The sequence below is a fragment of the Columba livia genome, chromosome 2 (assembly GCF_036013475.1).
Source record: "Columba livia isolate bColLiv1 breed racing homer chromosome 2, bColLiv1.pat.W.v2, whole genome shotgun sequence".
NCBI classification, from domain to species: domain Eukaryota; kingdom Metazoa; phylum Chordata; class Aves; order Columbiformes; family Columbidae; genus Columba; species Columba livia.
Window position 1 is genome coordinate 112,402,699 of NC_088603.1, and position 27,596 is coordinate 112,430,294.

General features: G+C 40.9%; 1 protein-coding gene across 1 annotated transcript; it reads right to left on the reverse strand.

Annotated features, from left to right (window-relative positions):
- Positions 1–653: 653 nt before the first annotated feature.
- USP14 (ubiquitin specific peptidase 14) lies at positions 654–22,438 on the reverse strand. The gene is made up of 16 exons (XM_065053284.1): positions 22,184–22,438; positions 19,523–19,668; positions 18,865–18,897; positions 16,842–16,946; positions 13,606–13,709; positions 11,380–11,438; positions 9,345–9,475; positions 8,960–9,040; positions 8,057–8,136; positions 6,399–6,513; positions 5,043–5,108; positions 4,629–4,721; positions 3,575–3,703; positions 2,690–2,750; positions 1,493–1,600; positions 654–1,372 (listed from the first exon to the last, which is right to left on the reverse strand). The coding sequence occupies exons 1-16, from the start codon at positions 22,197–22,199 to the stop codon at positions 1,221–1,223; spliced, it is 1,479 nt and encodes a 492-aa protein (XP_064909356.1). The 5' UTR covers positions 22,200–22,438; the 3' UTR covers positions 654–1,220.
- Positions 22,439–27,596: the final 5,158 nt, after the last annotated feature.

Here is a 27,596-nt window from a genome sequence, read left to right on the forward strand (position 1 = left end):
AGCCTGTACTCCTTCTATGAGGTACAGGGCAACAGACCCAGTACTGCACTGGGGCTTCCTTCATAAGTGGAACTTGCCTTTAAGCATCATCCAGCTTTTATTAAAATACAGCCTTAGTCCTCTGGCTGCTCCCTGGGGGAGCTGTGTGGCACAGAAACCACCTGGGAAGGTCGTAGCTGACACCAGAGTCCCCAGTGGGGCTCACAGAGGGCTCCCTTCTGACTGTCAGAGCACAGTTAAATTCACCACATGGTCACCGTTAATGAAGACACAACTGAAGGTATTTCCTATCAGTATGGACAATATCAGTACAGCTCTCCCAGGAGGGACAGGGACACTTCAAGACTCAAATCCTCTACACAGAGGCTGAGCTCTGTGGATGGCCTAGGGCTTTTCTGGCTGTGACTGACACCGAAACAGTGTTACTGCAGCTGCTGCATTCCTGTGGGGAATGAACAGAAGCCAGAGGGTGAGTGAAGCCCAGTTTTGCAGCCACCACACTAGACCTACTTACTGCACAAAGAGTAACAAGACAGGAGATAAAGCCCTACAGCTTAAAAAAAAAAAAAAAGTGGCTTTATTATGTGACTGCTTCAAGACATTCAGCAGTGGCGGCCCAAGAAGTGGAAACAAACACATACTAACTACGCTACTGAGACATGAACTTTTTTTTAATGGAGACACATTGTTGATCACAATTTATTTTGAAGTCATGAGATGCCAGCAACAGAACAGACAGCAGGTCAGGCTGGACAAATACTTGATCGTAGCCAGGGTTGTTGGCTATGGGCAGCAGCACTGAGTTACGCAACAAGGCAACAGTTTCCCTTCTGCCTTCCCAACAAAACTGCCAGGTAAGGCAAAGGATGGACAGCTACTGAACTGTGGTATAAACCATGCAAGAGTAACAAATGTGAGAATAGGTGTGTAATAAATACTTGATGACATTGGGGATGGGGAAGGTTGGGAAGAGGCTCATTTTAAAAAAATTTATCTTCTGCAAGACTTTAAAGCTTTTTAAAATATTGTCACCACCACAGTGGGTAGTCCAGTCCTGTAGTGACTAATTGGACATGGATCAGTTTTGAAACAATATCCCTCTTCACATGAAAAGGTTTGAACAAATTATTTATCATCCATTTGCTAAAGCTCTGGGGTTAAAGAAGTGATCAGTAATCAACATTTATTTCACACCTAGGCAGAATGGCTAAAACTGAAGACTATTGTTCGGCTTCATCTTCAATTACTTCAATTCGGCGAGGCCCGTAGAGTAGAACATAAGCTATATGCCAGTCTCCACCCCCAGATAACCTCAGAATGTCTTCAGGTGTAACAATGCTGACTTTGTCATCATCAAATTTAATCCATTCATCTGCAAGAAAAAACAAGAGGATAATTTGTAATTTAAGTACGTAAAATTAAGTATGCATAACACCCCTTAAATGAAAGAAACGGTGAGAGGCAGTGCTGGAATTTGTTTAGGTTTTTTTACCTTGTTTCCTTTTAACCCAAGACACATAATGCCCAGAGGAACTTGATCTGCCTTGATGTGTTAGCACTGCCTGCAGGTCATAATAGCCGCAATTATTAGAACCAATATCTGAAGGAAGAAGAGGGAAGAGAAAGTTATGTGAGTCTTACATGAACAGGTGGTTTTTTTTAACAGGATGAACCAAACATGCACTGCTGCAGCTGTGTAAAACCTCAGTTAGAGCACGGTTCTAAATCATTGTGAAGTAAAAGCAGCAGCTTTCAGCCAGGGTAATCCCTCAGGAAATGGAGACTTTTCACGTCCATTTGCATGACATAAATAATGTATCCTGGGTGTAACACAAAGGCAGTAAAACTTAAAGCATTCAAATGATGGTGTGTGGTCAGTAAACCTTTGGGACAGGTTTGGCCAATGCTTCCTTCAAGCACAGACTGCTGTCTGAATTCAGGGTGAGCTGTGAAACTGCAAGGACAGGTGTGCTGAGCAGGAGCTGCAGTGACACTGCTGAGACCACTCGAGCACGGCAGCTCTGCAATTAGTTCAATTACACTGTTCATTTTTCAATGGAAAAAGCTGGCTGATTCCAAGTGTAGCGAGAAGGGTGTTGCAGTCCCCAGCACATCTTAACTGTGCTTCTCAGCACTCTAGAACATCCTCTTTCCCCTGTGCTCATGAGCTGCTCAACGCCCCCCAAAATTTCTTGTGTTGTGTATCACACAGAAACCTCAGGAAGCACCAAATGGTAACAATTCAGTTAAAAAGACCTCCAAAGTAATAACTGCACAGTGTCTTCAACATGAGGGTGAATGCTTAGCACATTCAAGGTCCAGGCCCCCCACAATTTAGGCAACACCAGCACCACAACTGCAGTTTTGAAAGTCCAGTTTAAGTTTTTGTTTCAGTTTCAGCTTCCTACCACCCACTGACAAGGAAGCGCACAGGACACCTGCACATTACATGCAACTGTCTTCTGCTGTGCACGTCTTCTATGTATTAACTCAAGGGATGACAATTATGTCTTTGGCAGCATTTTGACTTGTGTAATCTTTCAGTTTCTTAAATGTCTGTCAGTTTCTGAAACTTCATCTTTAAAGGCATTAAAAATAACCAGGGTTCTCAAAATATTCCTACCATCAGGTTGACTCCAACATGAGTAAACAAAGTTATTTTAAAATAGATTTATTTTGCTGTACTCACCATCAGGGAAAGAAAATGGTTCATATTTAACTTCTTTCTGTGCACCATCACTTTTACTAGACTAAAGAACAGAATACGCGGAATTAATGTGGAATGGTCTGAAAGAGCTTTAGCACAATCCTATCAAATACTAATTCTCCGTTCATTTAAAGGCATCTCTAAGCTTAAACATTTTTTGTTCAACTTGAAACAAATTCCATTACTGTATTTCTAGCTGGACATCCAAAAGCCTGATCTAAACAAGACTACTTTTTAAAAACTAATATATAACCGTTCTAGCACATATTGCTTAGACTGTTTACCCATCAAGATTTACAGGTTTAGAGCAAGAAAACAATTCTGCAATTGAAGACTTTATTCCTTGCCAGGGACTTTCAGCAGAAGTGGCAACAAGAAAACACCAAAGACAGACTCCAAGAGCCAATATGCTCTGTTTTAAAATGGCACCTTTTCCTTGCACCCAACTTTTGAAAAAGAGATGCAAGCCTTATTGAAATGTTTACATGAAACTGCCAATAATAAGGCCAGGAAGACTAGCATAAAAAATGGCTGAACCACTACAGGTTTAGCGAGGAGAAAGAAAGTCACAGAAAACCTTTCTGCATACTTTTTAATACATTTTGAAAGAAAAATGTAAGCAACACGTTTGTCTACAGCATTGAACATTTCTCATTAAGCAGTCACACCGAAGCAGATACTGTATTTTCAGGAAAATACATACACACAAAAAGATCTAAAGCTCAATATCAAGGACTTGGAATACTAAGTAAGAAAAAAGTATATTTAAGGAAGTCAAGTTTTGTCTAGTCCTTGCTGGTACCCAAATTTCAGATAAACGTTTAACTTATTTAATCAAACCAGCAATGAAATTGCCAGAAGACTTACGTTCTTTGGCTGCTGATTTACTTTTTTGTCTTCTAGATCTTTGAATTTTGACCGATAAGAAACCATTTTTTCCTGAAGGTCTGGCGTACACAGCTCATACACATCCAACATAAGAGGAAATTTAACATCCTAGGAAGGAAAAACCATAAAGATTATTAACAGAAATTGGTACTCCCCATTAAACTGTTCTCCCAGGGGAAGACAACACTAAGTCACATTAAATGCAACTCTCATGACATTTGTGACGACGTGATCTACTGAAACGTTGCTGCCACTACTTATCCAAAGGGCTACAATACTGTCACAGAAGAATGTCTGATTCCGTATAAACAAACCATCATAAATTAATACAGTCAGCATAAATATTTAGGCTATTATTAACTGTCATACTTTTCTACTACAGAAATACCTATGCAGACCTTAAGAAAAAGATCATGTAAAATGACTGTACACTAGCAAAATGTCAATATGTGTAATCCAAATAGTCTTCTAAAATAGTTCACATGTGCCTTCAATCTTTATTCCCTCGCTTGTCTTGTAACAGGGATCATCTATCGTGATGCCTCCTGGGCAGCCCAGGAGCTCTATCAGCCACAGAAACCGAAGCTGGACCATGGAGCTGTCTGCAGCTGGTTCTTGCGTTTGTCGATCAGGAAGCCAGACAATTAGAATAGCTAATACAGGAAGCGTTTGGTAGCGTAAACATTTCTCCTCAACTTCAGAACACTGACAGAACACTGTTTAGCTAAGGAGAGGGCCATGCTTCCATTCTCCTCTGAACCACTAGTGAAAAGAGAGCGAAAAAAATCCCAACATTACTGGAGCAACTTCACTTCTGTCCCTTCCTTCCCCCCCCGACTATTTTGGTAGCACAGTTTGCTGCACCCCATCACAACTGGGAACAAAGGTACTTTGTGCTTAAAGCAAAGAAACTGCAATTTAAAAGCAAACAATTTAGTAAGTAGCCTTCAAATACTAGTTGTGTGCCTATAATAAAAACTCAATGAAAAGCTTGAAGAGGAATTAAACTTCAATATGCAGAAAAATTACTCACCTTAAGAACTTTGGCATTCACAGATTCTTTTTCTTTGTAAAAAAATCTGACCATCTGAATAGTCAGGTATGCCGGCAAGCGACTAATTTTAGACTATAACAAGAATTAGAAAAAGCTGTTACTTCAGATATTCACAGATACCTTAAACACTGCTCATCCTAAATTACTGGCTATTCTGGGAACCTATTTGTACACAAACACATAAGAGTATAACAAGGCCTCCAATTTTGAAGCTCCGTATAATAGCGTACTCAAAGAAATCATTTTCAACTGGTCTTAAATTTATTGGTAGTGGATATGCAGATGCTTTATAAACATAAATCACATGCTGTTCCAGCAATAACTTCGTGTTTCGGGACAGAAAATTGACAACAGTTAAAAGAATCATAAAGAGAGCAACAAAGTACTACTCACAGATTTGATATAGAGTGCATTTCTCTGCAGCGTTGGGGAGAGTTTGGTGATTTCCTCTTGAAGACGCTGTTAAAAAAAAGTAGTAACACATACATTCATCATAAAACACAGCCTAAAGAAAAGCACAGCATGAATCAACAAACCATAAACTAAACCTTGTTTTGCCAGTCCCTTCTGTTGCTCTCTGCCATTACAACACACGGAATTTTGAAATTCCTTGGCAGAAGGACCGTGCCCATTCATTTGTTCAGCTCCGGCCTCCGTCTTGAGCCCTGACAACTGAGTTCCCCTCTGCAGAAAATTTTATTCCACAGGAGTAGAACTTGCAGCTTAAGCATCTGGATCTGGTTATGAATGTGTCATTTCACGCTTGGAACACAACTAAAGAAAATCTGAAGTTTCTTGCGACAGGCACATTTGTACGTTTCTCAGTTCTCAGCCAGAAGCAGACAGAGCTGCACACAGGGAGACAGGTGGGGACACTCTGCTGCCAGGGGCCTTCCTGAACTCAGGGAAAGACTGGCCTGGTTGTCAGTGTTGTGACTCTTGCTACAGGCAATCCAGCCTAAGAATTCCAGAAGGCCTTTCTTGGCCTGAAAGTGAAGGTTCTTTTTTCATAATATTTTTAATTTGTGAACATTAACTGTTTTATCTTACTTTTCCTACTAAATTCTGACCAAAAAAAGAAGGCAGATACAAAGATTATCTGAGAACCATACAACGTGGTCCAGTCCTGTACAAAGCAGACCGCTGCTTCCATCCCCGCTCTTATACTCTGCAAGAGCAGTTACTACAAAGATTTTGTAGTAGCTCTTCTCCTTCTTCAGATTCTCCAAAAAACCCTGAAAACTTAGAAATATGTATATATAAAAAGCACAGGCTACTTTAAAAAGTCCTACTTAAATAAACAGTTTAAAGATGAGGTAGTGTCATGGAAAATAACACCCCCTTCAACATTTGCAAAGTTAAGTTTAATTGATCCATCATGGGTTTTTTGATTAGCAACCAAAATGCCACCCTATTTTTAAATTGACTTTTGGATGTTTTGGGAATAATTTACAGCATGCTTAAATCATGACAGTGCTCAGTCTGAAGTGAAGCCACCTGAACAGTTTCTAACTGCAAGGAGCAAACTGGCTTGTACTTGGTTACCTGCCATGGGTCAAGAAAAGGCCCTGTTGAAGTCTGCTGTACATTAACATGCAATTCATTTTCACTGCCATCTTCCCATTGAACACATACACAAAAAAAATCTCAGAACTTTGCGAAGACTGGACAGCAGATGTCAACTCCAGGCCATAGATTAACAACACAGGTCATTTAGAAATTCAATTAAATTAAAAAGAACTGGCTTACCAATTTTAGTCCTGTAAACAGATATTTCACTTCTTGATTGATAAAGCAGCTAAGCTGAAGCAGATTCTCCTTTCCTTTAGTTACTTCCTCTTCTTCAGCTTCTGTACATTTCATGCTTCACAAAATTAAGGAAAACCATCATGCACCCACCAAGATCTGAACTACTGCCCTAGTGAAAACTACCTGCTGAACAGCATGGTAATTTAAGGTAATCACATGCTTGTGCACCAATAGTACTTTTATTTCTTGCAGTATGAAAAGGGAGATTTGAAACAGCCCTTCCTTCTAACCAATCTGTTCTTTCATATCTAACAGCAAGTGGTGGCTGAAGCAGACAGTGTACCAAAAAAAGGACAATAACTTTTCAATCACCATTTGAGCTTGTAAGGCCTGCTTTGTTCTTTCTTCTCCCCACCACCACCCAACCCCCAGGACACAGATCATACTAACTGGCTGCCAATATCAAGCTTTGAAGCCTTCCTACAACATTATGCTCCATTGTTACTTCTAATTAATAAAGTTCTTCTATTTCTGCTGCTGGCCAGACTTCCCATTTCTTTCAACACACATGGCCTCCTTTCCCTGCCTTGTATGTGTCCTCTTCACTGAAATGGAATCCGTTTCTTCATTATTTTCTAAACATTTTTCTAATCTTTCTGTCCAACCTCTTGTTTTTCACACTCCTACCCCAATCCTTTTCTCTTGTTCACTTCCTCCTAACTAGATACATTTCTGACCTCTCTGAATGCACCTACTCTACAAATGCTGCCATAAGCACACTTGGAAGGTTTGCAACAAGCCTCTTCTACCAAGTCTCTTCCTCGTGCCATTGGCCTACACATCATTCCTCTGAGCTACTCACTCTGCTCCTCCCAACTATTTCAGTGATAACATCACAATACAGGGAGAGAGATACATGACACTGACCTTAAAAATGGCCTTTACTCTTCCTTACTACCAAGCTATGAGATACAGCACCTCAGCTAAGGGGATGTTTCCTTATTTCAGAAGAGCAAAATGCACAATATAATTCTTTCCAATGGTGGTGAGTTTAATGACAGCCAGGATTTCGGGGTGGAGAAGTGGGAAAAAAAACTAACACTTGGCATGAGATGTATTGCCCGATATCATCATACACTTTCTGTTCTTGCTCTAAAAAAGCTACTAGAAAGTTGCAGGTTACATTAGTTTACCTCATCTAACAGTGTGCATCTATCTCATAAGAAATCAATCGAGCTACCTTTTGTCCATGTTTAGTATGCCAAGCATACTTGGCAACTCAGCAACACTTCCTTACAAGTCAAAAAAAGGCTATCTAGGATAAAAGGATAAATCCTTCATTTGGAAAAATGTCTCAGCATCCTTGAAGCAGATAACAGGCAATCTTCCCTGGGGAGGAAGTCTGGTATTCAAATTCTATTTTTTTTTTTCTGTAAGTTTCCATTACCATTCTCCTTCCCCGTATCACCCTCTCAAAGTATATCCAATCTTAACTTTAACTTCTGTGTCCTCCTGCAATACATCATTCCCTCTCTTCCCCAACACACACCTTTATTTTCTATACTATTCTGGATGATGCTGTTCATTCTCCCTGCACTCAACTGCTAAAGTGTGAAATCACTGTCATTCTTTATGTCTTGCCTTAGTCTTTAGGATACGCTGTTTCAAATTCAATGCTGAAGAACTGATCAATTAAACTCTTCTTTTTAGAAGCTCCTGCTGTAGCTCCGGAGTCTGTCTGTAAAACAAATTTTCTTATGATGTAACTTTGAATAGCATGTAAAGACAATCTTCTTTACAGACAAGATTACCCCATTTATTTAAACTCTTTGAAACCTATCCTTTCACCTTTCTATAGGTGCATTTTCTCATAGTCAGTCCATCTCCTTATACCGTATAAAAGTTTCAAGACATACGCATTTATAGCATGTTGTTAAAGCCACCTCAAAGCATATCAGCAAGCAAGATTTCCACCAAAAAGTTACATCTCCTTGCTCCCCAGATTAAATGTGTCTTAAATTTTAGAGGAGTATATCAGATTTTTGCCACTGCCAAGACTCCCCAGAAAACAGTTTACAGTCTGGTAAAATCCTGGGAAAAACTTTAAGTAATTTATTATCAGGTTGATTAAGTTAGCTGTCTGGTGGAAATAGCATTCATGGAGCCCAGAATGCTGTAGCACAAGGGTGATGGTTTGTTTTTTGTTCTTTTTATGGGGGTGGTTTGTTGGGGGTTTTTTTTAAGAAAAAAATAATTCTTAAATGCTAAATTCACAGGTTATCAGGGCCAACCACTGCATACCCACAGTCACCACCACCCTGGTCCAACTCAAGCTTTACAAAGCCCAGAGAGAAAGTATTTCTACAGTAAACTGCACAGCCTAGCTGACATGACAAAGTTACCATTACACTGATCAGACACCTCAGAAAGCAACTTCGCTTACTGGACTATGGACACATGTTAAAGAACTCACAAAACAGATAATGCTTAGCAAAAAAGTAAGTGAATCACAAGTACAATATTATAAATCCTAACTCTGGTTACAGGAAGATTACAATTACCTCCATAACTGTATCACCTTCTATGCCTTCCAGCTTCTGCTGTAGTACCCTCATCATCTGCACCCAACACTCATTGGCATCCTAGGAAGGGAACAGAACATTAAATCTAACTAGTGGTGTTACTATTTAGTAATATTAAACCCATCAATCTTTACACTATAAAACCAAAGTAAGGATTACTTAACTAAGAATTTCTCCCTATTCCACCATACATTTTCAGAACTAGCACTCAATACGACATTCAACTTTTCTACACAATGCAAAAGCAAACACTTTACTGGGATTAACTATTTTTGCTGGAGAAGGAACGTTTTAAAATATTCTTGATCTCAACTTCCAACATACTACAGAATTTTCAAACAATAAGCTAGTAATCAGTCATTACCTGTTGAAGGTACTGGCCTTGGTCGCCCTTTTCTGCAAACTGTGGGAAGGCCATATGTAAAAACTGCAGGAGAATGATAGGTGGGATACTGGAGGAAGTTTTATCCATGGAATCAAACAAGTCTCTAAGAGCTTGAAGAAAAAGCAAGTGAATGCTTTGAGAAGTGGAAAAACAATTCAAACATGGCAGGAACTTTAAAAATAATAGTAAAACAACAGCAACATTTAAAGACTGATCATTTAACAGTGTCCAATCTGATCTTTCCAAAGCAGGGCCAAATTTTCCAGGTGGCATAACAGGTGCACCTAAGAGGTCATTTGTGAACATGACTTTATAAGTGTAAACATGACAATTCTGAGCAGGGTTTGGCACATAGTGCCTTGTCTTTCCTGGCTGCTAACAGAACAAAAGAAAAAAAGTTGAGTAGTTAAGACTTCATTTGAAAAACATCTGAGGAAAATGTTTTCACAAGAAGGCTACACCACCTAGAGAAACTAGAAGGCATTCACAATCTATTCTCTAGAGCAGCTTAAGTTTCACCAGCTACTGGGAAAAGTTTCCATTTTTCGCAACTGAAATATCTAGAAAATATTCATGCTTAATTTAACATCCAGGAAAACAAGTATGTGTATGCATACGTGCAGACAAGTCATTAACTATATGCAATTCAATTAATGCTACTGATTGCATGACAATACACATGGCTTTCTTTTTTGCTCCAGACACGTGGCTACACGTCTTATCTACCCAGGTTACAGTGTTTTTAATCTACAAATCACTTCAGAGACACCTGTTAATCCTCACAAAAACCCTGTGAGGTAGGCAACAGTCTGCATATTCACTGATTTACAAGTGGAGAGACTAATGAATGACACTCTTGAATAAGTGAATATAGGCAAGATTACAAGGAACCGAGATCAGTTGCTTCCTCCTTTTAAGACCTCGCTTGGAGGGACAACTGATATGACACAGCCATTTAAAAAAATGCCATAAGTGTCATGCAGGGGTTCTTGACCAGCTCAGCATCCAAGAATTTACTAAGAATTACTCAGATCTTAAAACTATTCAGATTCCTAAAAAGCAGAGCTGTCACCTTAAAAAGAAAACAAGGGACACGAAGTAAAGGCAGTGAAAAGGGGAGGGGCAGGCATGGTTGTATAGAGTAACCATTGAACTTACCACCCCAAAATTCGATCAGCAGGCATACCCACAAACTGGACCTTTCCTTCCTTATATTGTTTTGTTTTTCCTTAAATGGACTGGTAGAAATCCCAGTGTCCTGGCCCAGCATCTTAGTGGGGCAATGAAATAGAGTAAAAAAAGAAAAAGCGGACAAGTAGTACCCTTGTTCAAGTGTAAGGGGTCTAACTAGAATTCTAGTTAGAACTTGGAGATACGGGGCCACCGTGAGCTCCCACATTGTGAGCACCCAGATCACAACAACAACAAAGAGTAACTTCCCTTTTGAAGACACTACTTTCTATTTCAGTTATGAAATCTGCATCTTTAGGGTAAAAGCTAAGATCACTGATAAAGCATCAGCTACCACCTTAACAATAATTTTTAATGTGATTTATTGGCTGAGCATTATCAATGAAATACATATTCTAGGAGCATGGTGTTAGCCTACCATTAAGTGAAACACAGAACTGTTTACTAAACTATTTCTACACAAAATGATTGAATTAACAGATGGATGGAGCCTGCTTTAGGAAGTTCCAATTACTTTGTGCCTATGTGCAGAACGGTCAGAGATACGAATGATTTCTATCGAAGTCTGGATCACACTTGAATAAATTTTTCCTAGTGTACAGCTAGATAACATGCAGAAATGCATCCTGTGCAGCCACACTGAGAATAACCTTTAAAGACATTAACGACAGAGCAAACTGAATCCTCCAGTGCCAGCGATCTTAAAGTCCTAAGGCACGTGCACTGATGAGAAACAGGCAGAGCTCCAACTGCAATTTTCATCTGCAGCTACCAGGAAATCACAGACTAGCCTAAAACACTGTGTTCTACTCTAAACACCAACCTGCAGTGATGTATTGAGCAGAGGCCATTTCTCCTGAAGCTCTTAAGGCACCACCATACCTAAAAGAGTAGAAAAATAATTTGTATGCAATTAAAAACAACCAAGAAATCAGGTTTTCAAATCTTAAAGCAGGCAGATAGATGTATTTAAAAGTATCAAAGAAATCAATCACCAAAACGAAAGCGACTGAAGGTAAGATTTACACTCATCTCAAATTCTCTGTTATTCTGCAAAGCACTGCATGGAAGCGAGGGAAAACTGGCATCCTTGATGCAATAAATAAATGCAGACTGAGAAGTCTGGATACATCACTGCTGCTTCCCTAATCCACTTGCCTCAAAGACACTGATGAAAAATGTCTGCATAGAAGCTACCCCATTTCTGGAAGATTTGCCGCAGCTTCTTCAGATGCATGGAAAAACATCTTCAAGGATAGTTGGCAGACAAAATGCACAGAGATGGAGGGCATGCCTGCTTCCTCCCTCCACAGCACAAGCAGAAAATGAGGGGCAAGTCATTTTTCTTGGGGAGCTGTGTCCTACACTGAAAAAGCATAGGTGTTCCCCTGTATTACTAGAACTTATCACCCTGAATGATTTCTTAATTTACCACCTGCACATGGAACAGATGGCCTCTTCAAACTACATAAGCCTCCAAACAAAAGGAGGGTCTCATGCAATTCTTTAATGCCAGACTGAACTTTAAAAATTCTGTCCATTGTTGGATGATGAGCAGGAAACTATACTCCTGTCAAGCTACAAAACAGGGAATATCCTTGCAGAGGTCAACAGAAAAGCTGGTGAGAAATTAAGTTGGAATAGTAAGCTTCCCACGTGAAGTCCTTTCACCTCTCTCCCACTGCCGTATATTCTTCCGTGCTGTCATCAAGCAGGGAAGATCAAATAAAGGCTCCATCTCAAGGGGAAAACAAAGAAGCTGCCTGTGAATCTGACTTGTAGAACCACAGAATTGTTTTGGTTGGAAAAGACTTTTAAGATCATCTAGTCAAAAAATTAACTTAACACTGCCAAGTCCACCACTAAGCCATGTCCCCAAGAACCTCATCTACATGCCTTTTGCTTCCCACAGACAATAAGGTCACATCTTGTATTGCAGTCTGCCACTTTCATAAGCTACATTTTGACATTTGGCATGTTAAATTTGTCAAATAATCTGATTCAGTGCAGTAACTCAGTCATTTACATGAAAATAAACAGACTTTCCTAAAAATGACAACACCAAAAAGCAAGAAAAAGCTTTAAAACAGAGTTTCTGTAACTCACAGATAGTTCTCAGTGCTAAATAATTAAGGTTCACCTGCTAACAGAATGAAGAAAAAATTGTAAGTACTGAAATAACCAGCATTTAGAGCAATCTAGATTATCCAGTTGGGTACCAAGGTCTTGAGAAAGCAATGTATTCTAAAGGAATTCAGTTAACCCTAAGATGGCAATCCTCTACCTCATTCTCACAGCTTTAAAATACTGATGGATTTCACACTATAATTCATCTGGAGGGCAAATTCAGGCTCACATTGCCATGTATTCTTTTTTCTTACAATCTTCATAATTTTCAAGTTTCTCGTAGATTCCTCACCAAAAAAATGGCCATTTCACATTTCAGTCCAGAATAACACACAACCAACCAACCAAATATCAAACAAATTCCATAAGGGCATGTGTTCTGTTTCCTACAGATCTATGTAGTTGCAGCTTTTTCCAGTTTGTCACCACAGTAACACCCATGGTTCTATCTCTGAGCTTCCTGCTGTACCTCCAAGTACCAAATGTCAATAACGCCAGTATTTCATAGCTGAAAACACACTATCCAATAAAGCCATTGCAAAAAGTAACAAAATGCCCATACAATTCTTTAATACAGAACACGATCATACAAAACAACACCAGCAAACCGGATTAGGAGTTCAGTAGCTCGTTTAAGCATTTTAAACAAGCCTTGATAGGAACTATTTTTAGTTAGGCAAAACATTCTCTCCACTAAAAGCCAGTTCCAACAAATACATAGTCTTCAGTTCTTTAAAAAGTACAAACTAACACAGCCATAGGATAAACTTTAATTGATCATTATCTTAATAATGAATAGATTTAAAGAATAAGAGATTGTTATGATAATCCATACCAGTATTAAGATGACCATACCACAAAATATCTATTTCATAAGCTAACGAAAACATTTTAGTTATGGTATTTTTGTACTGAATCCTACCTTTTAAGGGCCTCTTTCACTTCTGGCACTGAGCGGATACACTGAACCGTAGCATTCATGTAGCAAGTGTTGCCAAGGTTCGTCAATCCACATGGTAATTCCATCTACCAAAAAAATTGCAAGGGCGCTTGATGGTCTGAGAGAGATGTGCAACCATTTTTGTATAAATGTTATAATTTGATATCAACTTCTAAGAAAAGGAATGATCAGATGTGTAAAACCTGGAATATTCAGACAATCTTTACGAAGTTTTCCAGATCCGTTTTCTGATTACCTTAATCATTTCACCGTTCTGTGCTTTTAGAGCACATTCAGGAACGCTTTGGAGTTTTTTCTGTGCATGTTTAATTTAATGAGCATATTCTTCAAGCACGCAGTCATTCAGAAAGTTCAATTATAATCTCCTTCAAGTTTTGACCTTAAAACTCTATTTCCATGAAATTTCCACATGAATTCACGTACAAAACACTGATGCTTTAATTAAAATCAGTTTTCAGTAAAACTCTGAGTGTGATGAAGTTCATAGTTAGAAAGAAAAGCATTATTTAAACTCCCCTCCAGAAATTGGCAACAGATCATTAATTGGATCCTTTCTGACAACTTGTGAATTCTAAAGTTTTGAAAAATTCAAATGCCAACTAACAATTAAACTAACCAGTTTCAGAAACAACTATAAATCATAATGTAGAAACATTTTTCTCTTTTAATCCTGCATATTTGAGTAGTTGTCAGGGAAAAGCACGTAATTTAATGAAACTGAAGTAGTACTGCATACCAATACCACTTAATTACTTTAGGAAAAGAATTCATTTAGCTGTGTATTCTATTTTAATGAATACATGCACTACAGACAATTTAATTTTGATGTCTAACAAAATTTGAATGAGAGAAATGCAATGCAACCAACTTTAACAAAATGTTATCTGACACTGAATCTTCTCCTTGTTTGCTTCTCACTTATCTCAAAGGCTTTGTATAGGGTTAGTCTCAAAAATACAAAAATATCCTTCACTCGCTGGTGTCACGGAAAGCATTAAATACAGAAGTACAAACTATGGATCTATTTTCATACAGACATGCATAAAAGAATCCCGGTTCTACATGTGGAGTTGACTGTTTTAAGTATGAAGAAGAATTCCTAGTGCAAATGACTGATGAGAAAATTAAGCCTTTTAAATTAGAAAAAAAGGAAACAACTCAAACAGAACTTACTTCATTAAAAAATGAGATTCATTATGCTCTCCCAGACTTTTCTCCCACAAAGAAAAACACAAAATCTGTTCCACAAATGTCAAATGTATTTTCCTTTTTCAGAAAGGAAAGTTTACCCATAGACAAGAACAAACAAGCACCCAAACACATCCCTGTGATAGCTGCACTTGACCCCTTTGCAGTGCTTTGGTGCAGGCTCCAAAGGAGGCCAAGGCCTGAGCCACAGCCAGGCCAATCACAGAATCACAGAATCGACTGGGTTGGAAAAGACCTCAGAGATCATCGAGTCCAACCCTTGGTCCAACTCTAGTCCGTTTACTAGATCATGGCACTAAGTGCCATGTCCAATCTCAGTTTAAAAACCTCTAGGGACGGCGAGTCCACTACCTCCCTGGGCAGGCCATTCCAATGCCTGACCACTCTCTCTGTAAAGAATTTCTTTCTAATATCCAGCCTAAATTTCCCCTGGTAGAGTTTAAGCCCGTGCCCCCTTGTCCTATTGCTAATTGCCTGGGAGAAGAGACCAATCCCCACCTGGCTATAACTTCCCTTCAGGTAGTTATAGAGAGTGATGAGGTCACCTCTAAGCCTCCTCTTCTCTAGACTAAACAACCCCAGCTCCCTCAGCCTCTCCTCATCGGTCTTATGTTCAAGTCCCTTCACCAGTCGTGTTGCTCTTCTCTGGACCCGCTCCAGCACTTCAATGTCTTTCCTGAACTGAGGGGCCCAGAACTGAACACAATACTCCAGGTGTGGCCTTCCACCAAGACCTCCTCCAGCTCACCCACAAAGCACAGAGTGGTACTGCGAGCACCAATGCCCATAAGCTTGGAACACCCATCATGCAATAATGTCTGAACAGTGTTGGCTTCTCCCAGACTCATTTATCAAGGAACTAAGAACGTTGCGGGTACAAAGTGTCTCATCCATACCTTTCCCATTCCATATAATTTGATTACAAGCCAACTGCTTTAATCCATAAATATGACAGCCTAGGTGAGCCTTCTCTGAGCTTGCCCTGCTAGGCAGCTTGGCTGCATGGCAGTCATCTCCCTTTGAGCTGCGACACCTCTCAAGGTAGCTCCTCGAGGCAGAGAGACCTTTTACCAACAGCAGATCTTTGGTAAGTGACCAATACTGCACATAACCTCGCAGTATAGTAACTTGGATTTTGCCTTGGTAACTGTGACTGCATGCTGAATTGATACTTACGAAACATTACCAATCCACGTGGCCTTGTATGTTTACCCTTAGAAATAAACCATTGATCAAGGCTGAGGCTAAGTCTGGATCCAGCTGCACCTCAACTACTCTCTGAGGAGTTCAGAAAGCAAGGGGCTCCATTCTGAACCTCATAAATCCATGGGAGGGTTTTCCTTACCCTTTTGCACCTCCAGTTTACATGTAAATCATTCTAACTCGAGGCTAACTCAATTTTGCTCCGCATGTTTCCTCTATGCAGTAATTAATAAGGTGAACCTTGCCAAACTTGTTGAACCTTGTCAAACCACTGCTAACTTTCTTAAATTCCATTGAATTCACTGAACTCTACCAAAATATTATTTTACCTCAATGAAACATATTGATGCTTCTCTGAGTGAGTTGCATTCTGCTGATCTGCAAGAACCACACACCAAACCAGCCCTAGTTTCCTTTCACAGATATGAAGGAGGCAGGAAAGAGTTTTGTACCTCTAGAAGCCCTTATTCAGGCAAAGGCACTAATACAGCAAGAGCAATACAACTTTGTCTTTAAAAACTATCAGCAATGCTGTTTTTAGAAAATTTACTAAGCCACCTGCTCTAAAGAAAAACCAGGACTAGTCATATGACTTTTCAGTTAAATTCCAGACTTCCCATCACTGCTACCACTTGGGTCATCAAGGTCAATTCACATTTCCTTAAGAAGCTACAAATGCTAAAGAGACATTACAGTTTTAAAATCCACTTTTAAGCAACTGCAATTATTTAAAGCTTGCCATTTTTCAAAGGTTTAGAAGAACCCAAAGTTTGAAATATGCTTACAGCTGAAGCTAACTGCTCCTCTGTCATGTCTTCTACAAAGACGGGTCGAGCAATTGGTTCTTCTGGAAGTGCATCTGCAGAACCCATCATTAATAAGGTCATCCCCTTCAAACACAGTAAAAACAGTAATAAATATTTAAGGGAAGTTATTTCCACTTTAAAAAAAAAAAAAATCAAAACAAACCAAAAAACCACACAAACACACAAATAACAAAAATGAACACCGCACATCAAAACATTAAGCTCTTTGACACCTCTCAGCTACTTCTCAAAAAATAAACACACACTTTGTCTTAATTTACAAAACTCATATTGCCATGGTGTTTCTTAAGAGTATACTTTAAATTTCTCATTATCTAGAAAGCATTCTTTGAGAAGAACTCCACAGCATTATCCATGCTGGACATTTCCACTGAGCCTGGTGAGCCTGACAGCAGCTGACCAGGCAAGATCCCAATCAGGGCTAAATTTAACATTCATGAAATATCCCAATGTGAAGAGTTCTGAAAAACTCCATTTCTCATGGACTGCCAGGGATCAAGCACCTTCAACACCTCAGTGTAAGTATTCCTCTTCCCTTTAAGTCTTAGAAAATACCTTGGAACCAAGGATAACTGAGCAGCTAACTTCTGATTTGAAAGAAGCTGCAATGTTTGAGGTTCTCAGTCAACAGAGTCTCAAGTTCTCAAATTCAGAATTCTCTAAAAAACAACAAAAAACATCCCTCATCTTTAGCCTAGAATCTGGGGAAACAGACATATGTGGGTAATAGCAAGGACCACATCTTTGAGTTTTGAGTTGTTTTTTCCACCCGAAAAGCACACAGGAAAGAGAAGTGCCACCCTTTGGTCTGGCAAGTTCTGAGGACATTAGATTAATCAAAAAGTGAAAAATAACCAAAATCACCCTGTCAGTTTAGGGATAATCAGGAAAGTTACCAAGTTTGCTGGACTAGCACAAGGAAAAGGAGTTTTTCAGCATTCAACAGGAGCGCATCTACACAATAAGATCTATCAAAGGGCGAGAAAATGGCTAGCTGGAGCCTGGAAAAATACAACGCTAAGGAAAAGGATGGACAACAGAATGGAAAGAAACAGCTCTGACAGTATAAACGTAATCCCTAGAACTTGTATATAACATTATTTAAATTAATAAAGGCAGCTGTTAATACAAAAGTATGCAGAAAAGGACAACAATATTATGTACTGGGGTTTTTGCTGAATGATTTTGCTACAATAGTTGCAGCTACAGGCTGCTAACAGACACTTGCAAACAAATTACAAGGGTAATTACAAGAGTAATGCTACCTAATTCAATCTGCTCAGTGAAGAACAGGAATAAAACCTGAACGAAACAGACATTACAAGATACCTACAGAAAAGAAAATTATGAAAAACAAAACAAAAATATTTGAGATTCCCTGTTACAACATTATGTACATAAGAAATAGAAACACATTCACTTTTTGTTTTCTTTTTGAACTAGCCAAAGGTATAGACTATTACTAACGGCTTTGTTTTTAAACAGCAGCTGTTTAATAGAGGAGAACAAATTTCTGCAGGGTGATAAAAAAGGAAGTAGGCAGAGCTGTAACTTCAACATTTTTAATGCAACAATTTTCCATGCTGGGGACATACAAGCACAACATGGCACAGACAGTGCCCAGGTTCACACTCTCCCACAATAACATCACTTTTTACTATGGTCACCGACAGACAACATAGGAGGACCACCGGTCAGACCCAGAATATTTCTTGTAAGAAAGAAAAAAACAAATGCTCCCAAGTGCTTCAGGAAGATGGTGTCGTTTCCCTACTGATGCCAGAAAAGGTTTTTTGCAAATCAATGGCAAGAACTTTGTAAGAATGCGTAGGTACAGCGACTAGAAAGTTATTTTTCATCAAGGCCTTATTTTTAAGAAAGAGATACCCATTCAAACAGGAGCAGCAAGAACCTTAAATCTTTCTTTAAATGCCAAAATAAAAATCAAACTAGTAAAACGTAGTTATTCCTCAGAACTTACATTCTTTATTTTTAGGTTCCCCCAGTCATCATCCTGTATTTGAAATGAAATAAAAGACAAGTTAGTTATCTTGCAGCAAAAGACAAGCGAATATTTTCATTAATATTAATAACATATTTCTAAATATACAATTGCTTCATCCAAGATTCCACAATATTAACTGTTCATGCATCATCAAGTCTTGTCTAAATGAAAAAGCAGTCGTCTTTTCAATAAGGTTCTTCATCTGTTGTTCAACACTGCTTAGATGTAAACAACTTCTTGTAGGGAAGTTGCCTATATTGCTTTACACCGCTAAGTCTCCAGCAAAAAAGTGCCAGAGAAAATTTTCTTCAACAAGCTAAAAAGCAAAAAGCTGCATTCAGATTCTGAACATGAAAAAGGAACAGAAAATACACCAAGCAGAGTAGTGTTTGGCATAAAAGAGTGAAGAAATGTTTTAAAACAGCAGTGTATCTCTCAATCACTTAGGAATAAACTCTTGCCAGTATTTTCTAGTAGTAGGCAATGAATCATACAGAATCATTTTTGAAAAGTGTAGTGAGTTCAATACATACAATGAAAGATCTTCTGAAGGAACACATGGAAATATCGTCATTGCTCAGTACGTTATCATGTAATAGAGTTAGAAACAATACATAAAAACACAGATTCCTACCTTCAGAGTTCCTCCTTTAACCATAACCTTCTGTCTAGCCGGCTGAACTCCAGTCAGTGCAAACAACTGGGCTTTGAAGACCATTGGAGGTTCATCAGTGTTAAGCTCCACGCCATCGAATTTCTCTTTTCCCCATTTCACATTAACTGCAAACAAAATGTTTTGAAACTAGGTTACTTCCTAATACAAAAGAATGTAATTATCATGATTAACCCAGTATTTCTCATTCCAGACTTTATACCATCTCAAAACATTCAGTTTGTAAGTCTAAAACTTGTCAATAATCAAGCTAAAGGACACGTTTTCCACAAGGTGACTGAGCCATCAGAACATACTATTTCCAACAAGTTTTTAAAACAGCCTACAAAACAATTGTAAGCAACATATATACTGAGAAACTTTGCAAGCAATAAATGTGTATAACAGCATCAGAAATCCTTTGGGCAAAGCAGCTCGAAAGCAACTCTCCCAACCTGTTGGCACCATTCATTGCAAACAAATTTCTGAAGAAGTTCAGACATGATTCCAGTTCAGTTTTCCATGGCACTTCCATCCTTCTTCAACAGCAAGCAATACCATGTTCTTTAACAGCAAAGTGACTGACAGCCGTCGTTGTGGCTACCAGTATCATCCACATGGATTTAGACGAGGAGATAAGTGTGCGTCAAGACAAGACCCACAGAACAGCACACCTCCTGCTTCCTTGCAATGTAAGGTTAAGCTCACAGCACTGATTACAACACCATCACTGCTCTCCTCCTCAGTGCTGACAGCGTTCACACAAAAAACCCACCTGTGTGTGAATACGTACAACAGCCTAGCACAGAGTGCAGCTCCAGAAGCCCTGACCCCAGTAAAGGTGCAAGACTGGAATTAAGAAGTGAAGTGAAATTTGGTCACACAAAGTGTAACTCTTGACACTGGAAACGGGATGACCAGCAGGAACGTTAGGTAGAATGACACAAAAGCACGTTAAATTCACTTTCGTAAAGCTAGCCCTAACCAAGAGCAGACAAAAATGCCTGGAGTAAACAGTGTGGTTGCTAAAGAATGGTTATGTATCTTTGATCACTTCCAATCACTATCACAGGCACACAATACTACTTTAGCAAGATGTAGTTTTGCTGAAAATCTGCAAAATACAGCACACAGTAGCACCCTATGTGCACAGTAAATGGCTGAAATACCACACTTTAAGAAAGCCATATCCTTTCCTTCTACCCGTGCTTCAGTTTTAAGTAAATATACTACGGCAACTCCAGGGTTTTTTTCAACAGAAACCTCTTAAAAGTCGTGATTTTAAAAAACTTTCAAGGAAGGGTAAGGTTTCAGATGTACGCAGCACTTGTCATGGGTAATAAGGAAAAATAACCAAAACCTAGTCTAAATTAGCCTACAAAGCAACTCAAATGACTGTCTTTTCAGTATTTCTAGCAGAAAGTAACTTCTGATTTGCCCAGACTTCTGATTTTTTTAAAAAACACATTCGTTATTTTGCATATTTAAGACCTACCAAGCACAAGTCTTTTCCCGTTTCCTGGGAAGACAACCCACTCAGCCACTGAACGCGTCAGCTGCAGTCTTTTAAGTTTTGCAATTCTGAACAGTCATACATCCATCAATAAATATGCAGAAGAGTTAACAACTATTAATCTGTAATGTCACTGCTTTTGACAGATCATCACTTAGGAGGAAACTGAAAAGCATGAATTTCTCTTCAGAGACCGCAAGCGAAATTTCACCAAAAGTTTCCAAAATAGAAAATTGTTAATTTGAAAACAACGGAAACTATGAAAAAAGAAGGACATATTTCCCTCACTGAACAGAAAACACAAGCTAGACAGATGTGCTAGAGTTCAGGAAAAGTGCTGTTATACTGACATCAGGATCCCAGTTTGCCAACCACAATTAAAACAGTGGAGGAACAAGGACACAAACGTGTACTGAGGTTCTTCCACGGTCTCTTCCTCGAGTACTAAAAAGGCCCAGGAGATTAGACCTGTGAGACGTAAACAAGCCAATGACTGAACTGTCAGTGCCACTGAAGGTTTTGCTACTGCAGTCTTCACTAAAAATTCCGCTTCATGGGAAGGAGGTAGAGCGGGATACGATGCGATTTTAAAAACTCTTGACTTCTCTGGCTTTAATTAGGAAATATCAGGTTTAGAGGGGCAGAGGTGGATGCAGGATTACGGCTGGCTTGACAGAAAGCAAAGCTCGCCTTGGTACAAAAGGAAAATACAGCAAGGAGCGGCAATACGGAGGCGCGATGGCAGGCGACACACGTCTGACACCGGCTCGCAGGACCTGCGGTGCCGGCACGGTGCGCGCAGCGCCCGCCGCTCCCCACAGCCCGACCAGGCCAGCGCTTCCTCCCCCGGCGGCCGGGCCGCCTCCCGCACCGCACCGGGCCCGGCCGGCCCGCGCGTCCCGGGCCGCTCCCGGTGCCGCCCTCGGCTGGGCTCAGCGGACACGTGCCGGGCGCCAGCGACCGGACGGCGGGGCCGCCGGAGGAGCCTCCCGCTGCCCGTGGGAAGCACCGCCCGCCTCCCCCCGCCCGCCCGCGGTTCGGGCCTGGCCGGGGGCGGGGGGCGGCGGAGGAGGGCTGGTCGCTGAGGCAACGACACCGCGCCCTGCGGGCGAGCGGCGGGGCCGGCTCACCTGAGAAGAGCGGCATGGCGGAGGGGGCGGGCGGCGCGCCGTGTCCCAGCAGGGCGCGGTGCTGGTGGGGAAGCGAAAGGGCGGCGGTGGAGCGGCGTTAGGGAGGCGGGAGCAGGCGAGCGATGGCGGCAGCAGCGGCGGCTCCGGCGCGTCCCTCCCTCCCTCCCTCAGGGTCTCATTCAAACCGGCCCCTCAGGATGACGCTGCAAGCGGGACCCGCTCTCCGGAAGCGGGGCGGGCTGCGCGCGCACTGCCGGAAGGGTGGGGCGGGGCGGGGCTGCGGCCGCCGCGCGCACGGAGCGGTGGGTGGATGGGGGCGCTCGCGCGGCGCGGCCGGTAACGGCTGCCCGCGGCGGTGGCGCGTGGGGCCGGGCGGCTGGCGGAGGGAGGCGCTGCCCTCCAGACCGGGGGACAGAGGCCGCTCCAGCTGCGGGCCGTGCGCCGCCAACGGTCGTTAGTCGGGAGAGCACGGCGCGCGGGAAAGCGCGGCTGAATAACCGGGCTTTTCCCTGACCCGGGAGCGCACAACCGGCCTAAAGTTAGCAGCTGGTGGGGCGCAGGTGGGTCTAAACCTGCTGTGTGCGAACCGGGCGCGGAGCCAGCGCGTCTGGTGTCCGGGGTGGAGGCTGCAATGAGGCCGGTCGGCAGCACGGGCGGAACCCGGTGTCGGTGCCACAGGCAGGGAGTGCCCGGGTGGTGGGCTGGAGGACTGAGGTGGGTTTACAGACGTTCTGGTGGTTTGCACAGGAGCTGTGATTGCACAGAGGACAGAAAAAAGCAAAGGCTGTTGTGGATGAAATATGTTTGGGTTATAGGAGAACATGGAGTAAGGAATGAAGTTGTCAACAGCAGGACTTTATTAAGGAGAGAAGGATTGGCTGGTCTAAAGCAATTACACTTTTTAAGACTTGGTTATAGACAACAGATAAGGAGTGCTGAAGGATGAGTGCAATAGCAGTGTCCAGGAGCCTTCAGATCAATAAAAGCAGTTTTAAAGATACTAAAAGCAGCTGGGATGGAGAGATGAGTCTCATCTCAGAAGCTCTTGACATTAGGCTGTGATTAAAGAAATAAAAGCAGTGCCTAAACATATAAAAAGTAACAGAATACCAGAAGAAACATCCTTTCCACAGACCCCATCTATCCACCATCTCTAGAGTCCTGACACTGCCTTCACCAGCCCTGCTGGCAGCTGCAGCTTCTGCCACTGGTTGGTTGTCTGCATTTGCACTTGTGGCCCTGCTTCTGCTATAGAAGTGATACCCAAAACAAGAAGGATCTTTCCTTGGTAAACTTGCTGTTCACCAATTGTGATTTTCAGTTCCAAACAGTCACAGAAGGATATACAAAATGGCCATAAAAATAATGCAGGGCTTGAACATAAGCCTTAAGATGGAAGGCTTAGAAATTTCAGTCTTTTCACTTTGTCATGGAGAAGAACGAAAGATGAATTTATTGTCCAGCATAGGCTCCTAGATGTGAAAAGGAAGTTTCGGAGGACAGGGATTACATTTCACAGAGAAGCTCCAATGGATGGTGTGCTGAAATGAAGCTCCATCTGTGACTAAGATGGAGTTTCCAATTACAAAGGCAATTTAAGCGTTGTTAAAGTTTACCAGCAAGGGTGATGAATCTTCTATTACTTTGACTTGCTTAAAGGACCTTTCTAGAAAAGCTTTAATCCAGTTCTAGGGCAAGATCCTGTGGATCATCTATTCAAGTGAGAGCACATCCTAGCTGTCTCCAGTCTAGCCATTTGTCCTTAATAGTGACAGTGACCTCTAATGAGGCCATTTATTCGTGGCTCCTAGATTAAAACTGAATGCTCTACAGTCCAAAGCTGCACTGGATATATTTCTCACCCTTAGAGGACTGGGTCTTGTTTTGAAATTGACCGTTGATTTCCAGGATTTGGCAGAGGCACTAGAGGGGGCTGTGCTGAAAGAGAAGAACCGGGGTTTGTATCTGCAGGGAAACTTTCTGACCTCCGCAAGGTGAAGAACCGGACCTCCCGCTTCTTTCCATACCAACTTCTTAGGCCTCCTCCTGCTGTAATAACCTTTGTGCCTTTTGTCATAAGGAGGGGTTTCCTTGAATGTTGCACAAACCGATGTAAGGGGTATAGAGACAGAGTGCAACCTGATGTATAAATATGAAGTACAGATTGCCTTGACTACGTTAGAATTGATTGGTTGACCATTATTAAATGCATCTTTTTTCTCAGTGAAGATGAGCCCCGAGGGAACCCCACGCTGGGTCACGGGGGCACAGGGACAGTGAAACGGCCTGTGTCTCTGTGGCCTTTTGCCAGGCCGTTTGAGCACTGCCGCTTCCCATCCTGAGCTGACAGGATGCAAGCCATCTTGGGTCCAAAAGCTGGGGCTGTATCCTTAGCACAATACTGTGTGCAGGCCAACAGGCCTGGCAGGATTTATTAGTGCTGGAAGATGGGTCAGAGTAAGCCCAAATCTGTTTAGAAAAGGCTTTTTTTACACTATGAAATCTACCATGGTTCAGTTCTGCGGAGCACAAGTAGTCAGTGTACCCTCCCTCAGGTGGTACAAGGAGGTGCTGTGATATAGTGAAAGGTGTGGGAAAGCAAGGCAAGCTCCTTTGCAAGGCACCTTTGTGATATCTGTGTTAGAAAATGTAGTCTTCATTTTAAATAAACGGAGTCTTAGGAATTCAAATACTGCATTTATGTATCTTGTTTCTTTAAAGGGGAAGGTGTGTTATTCTCACCCAAAATATTGGGAGATGCATTTGTTAACGTGTGTGTTATTTTCTGTGGAGAAGATAATATTCTTGGGAACTTTTCTGTGGATCTTTAAACCTTTTAAAAAGGCTTTTTTAAGCCTTTAAACCATTTAATGAGCGTGTATTCACAGCACAGGTAGGATCAAATCACATTCTTATCACCTGCCTTGCAGATAATTGCTATGCATATTAAACATATTAAAAAACCTATTAAAAAAATATGCATATTAAAAAGGATGCTAGATGTAAGTGCTTTAGGTCTGATTTTCTAAGTGTACTGATATATTACAGTGCTTTACATGCTCAAAGAAGAGTTCTTTATAAAAGTAAGGATTCCATTTTGCTCCATGGCAGATCTTGACTGTCTCCAGATGAGAACCCAGAAAACAAGGAACAGAAATGAGACACTCGAACAAAACTCTGGGTGCACCATCCCCCTGGCACCATGTAGGTCTGAGCAAGGCCACAATGGAGATCACCAGGGCTGCCCTGAGCGCCTGGCGTATGGCACAGCCCAGGCACTCCCAGCCTGAGAGCCAGGGCTACGTTTGATCCGTATCTCACTGCAACTACAAACAGTAAAGTGTGGCTTCTGATAATAGATGATACAGAAAATGTAATAGCAGGGTAAAGAAAAACATAGCAATCCAGGAGACTTTGAAGTAATATACACAGTATCTCGCCCATTTCGGTGTTAAATGTTGCATTTTGGTCTTTTTCAAACTTTTTGCATTTTGGGTCACTACAGGGAGGGAAGTAGAACAAAACACTTTGCATGTTTTATGTTTGTAACTAGTAGATAAAAATTTCCCAGTGAAGTTCGGCAGAGCACCTGTTGCCCCTACTCTCCCAGGAACTGCATTGATTGCTGACTTGCTTCTGGCCACAGCCTCAGTAGCTGCTGTTAAATCAGGCTTGTGAGAGAGGCCGTATCTTTTTCTTACTACCCTACTGTTTTGTGACAGTTGGCTACTCTTTATCATTTTCTTTTCCTGTTTTCTTCAGCAGGAATAGGGAGGCTTGAAGAGGGAATGAAAAAGAGCAGACTTTGGCATTCTACCGATGTTAATGAAATTTCAACCTAATACAGTAATAGAAAAAAGGTGAAGGCAAATTTAAAAAATATATATGTAAGAATCTAGACTTCCCAGTTTCTCAAACTGTGTAAAACTACAGCTTCACTGATGTGAACAAAGGTTGATTTAAGCCAGCTCTTAACAGCTTATGCATTCACATCTCTTGATGACTCCTTGGCACTGTATTAGATGAGTGTAGGCAAAATATTCCTGTGAGAGGAATCCTTAGTGACAAGGGTTAAGCTAAGCTAAATAAAGCAGCAAGAGCTGGAAAAAGTGGAGTTGTAGCAAACACAGCAGAAAACATGTTTGTTTTCTTTTTTTTCTGGATGGTAAAGCTGATGCTTGCTAAAGACTTAATAACTATTTTTTTTCCCTTGAAATATCTATTTGCACAGTTGAGATTGTAGACATTATTTGTGCTAACAGTAGAAACATTTGGCTGAATTTGTTATTCTAAGTATAGCCGTGCCTGTAGATAGGCACCTTGCTTACAGTAAACAAGTGCCAACATCAGTGTACCAGAACACGCAAACTGTAATTTTCATGTCTAGACTTTATTATTACAGCATTTTAGTTGCAACTTATCTCAGACATATAAGTCAATGTAATTGTACACTTCATTATGCCTGCTGCTTCTTTCCTAAGCAAAATTGGCGTTTTAAAAGGTTAGCAGAATTTCAGTATTGCTACAAAGCTATGGAAATTATATTATGTGTCAATCTGTAGAGTTAGCGCATTTTTTCCACAATCTTTCCCTCTTTCCCTTAGTCATTATCCGTTAACAGTTTTTATGCAATTTTTCTGATTAATAAAATATGCAACTACAAGATATGACTTTTTTTTATTTGGAAATTATTCAAGCAAGAATTTTTGAGTCTGTAGAGGTGCCCAGTTACACATAAACGAAAGCAGAAAAGCAATCAAACACCTGATCTGGGTCCGGAGAATGACATGACCATAGGCCTTTTCTACTACTCTAGATTTACTATAATTATGTATTTCAGTAAGACACATTCAATCGTATTACTATATTATTTCCCCTCTGGGTATGTGATAGATCAAAGCAGGTCACAATTATCCCTTGTATTGCTTTGCAAGCTGACAGTCAATGTGACGGGCGATCTGGAAGGTGGTCTGCAGTGTTCTCCATCCACAGCTTGGAAAATTGCTGACATTTCTGATACAGCAAGTTCAACATAGAGGAACTTTCTGAAATTACCACATCACCTGCTTCTATTTATCTATACTTCCCAGCTCTGTGACCTTCAAAGGACATAACAGTCATTCGCGTGTAATTTGTCCTTACTGTGCCATGGTTCTAGAGGCCTTGGTGGATTACCTAGGGAGATTTATGGACAGCCAGCTTCATCGGATGCACAGGCTGTTCAAAAAAAGCCAACCAAACAAAAAAACCCCACCAACAAAAACCACCCCACAGGTTTTTGTGTTTTGAACAGAGTTTCTCCGCCCAAGTGAGATTTCTGCAGCTGCAAAAACCTGCAACATGAGGATTAAGCAATCACAAGGCAAGATCAGGGTGGCGATTGAATAATAAATATAAATTAGGCTACTACAGC

Bases quoted from the DNA above. Each gene is read 5' to 3' on its own strand.
- USP14 (XM_065053284.1), bottom strand. The intron at 9,476-11,379 runs GTTGGTGTTTAG...TTTTTCTTCAAG, and splicing joins TGCTCAATACATCACTGCAG to CTCTTAGAGACTTGTTTGAT. The intron at 3,704-4,628 runs GTGAGTAATTTT...TTTCCTTCCTAG, and splicing joins TGAATGCCAAAGTTCTTAAG to GATGTTAAATTTCCTCTTAT.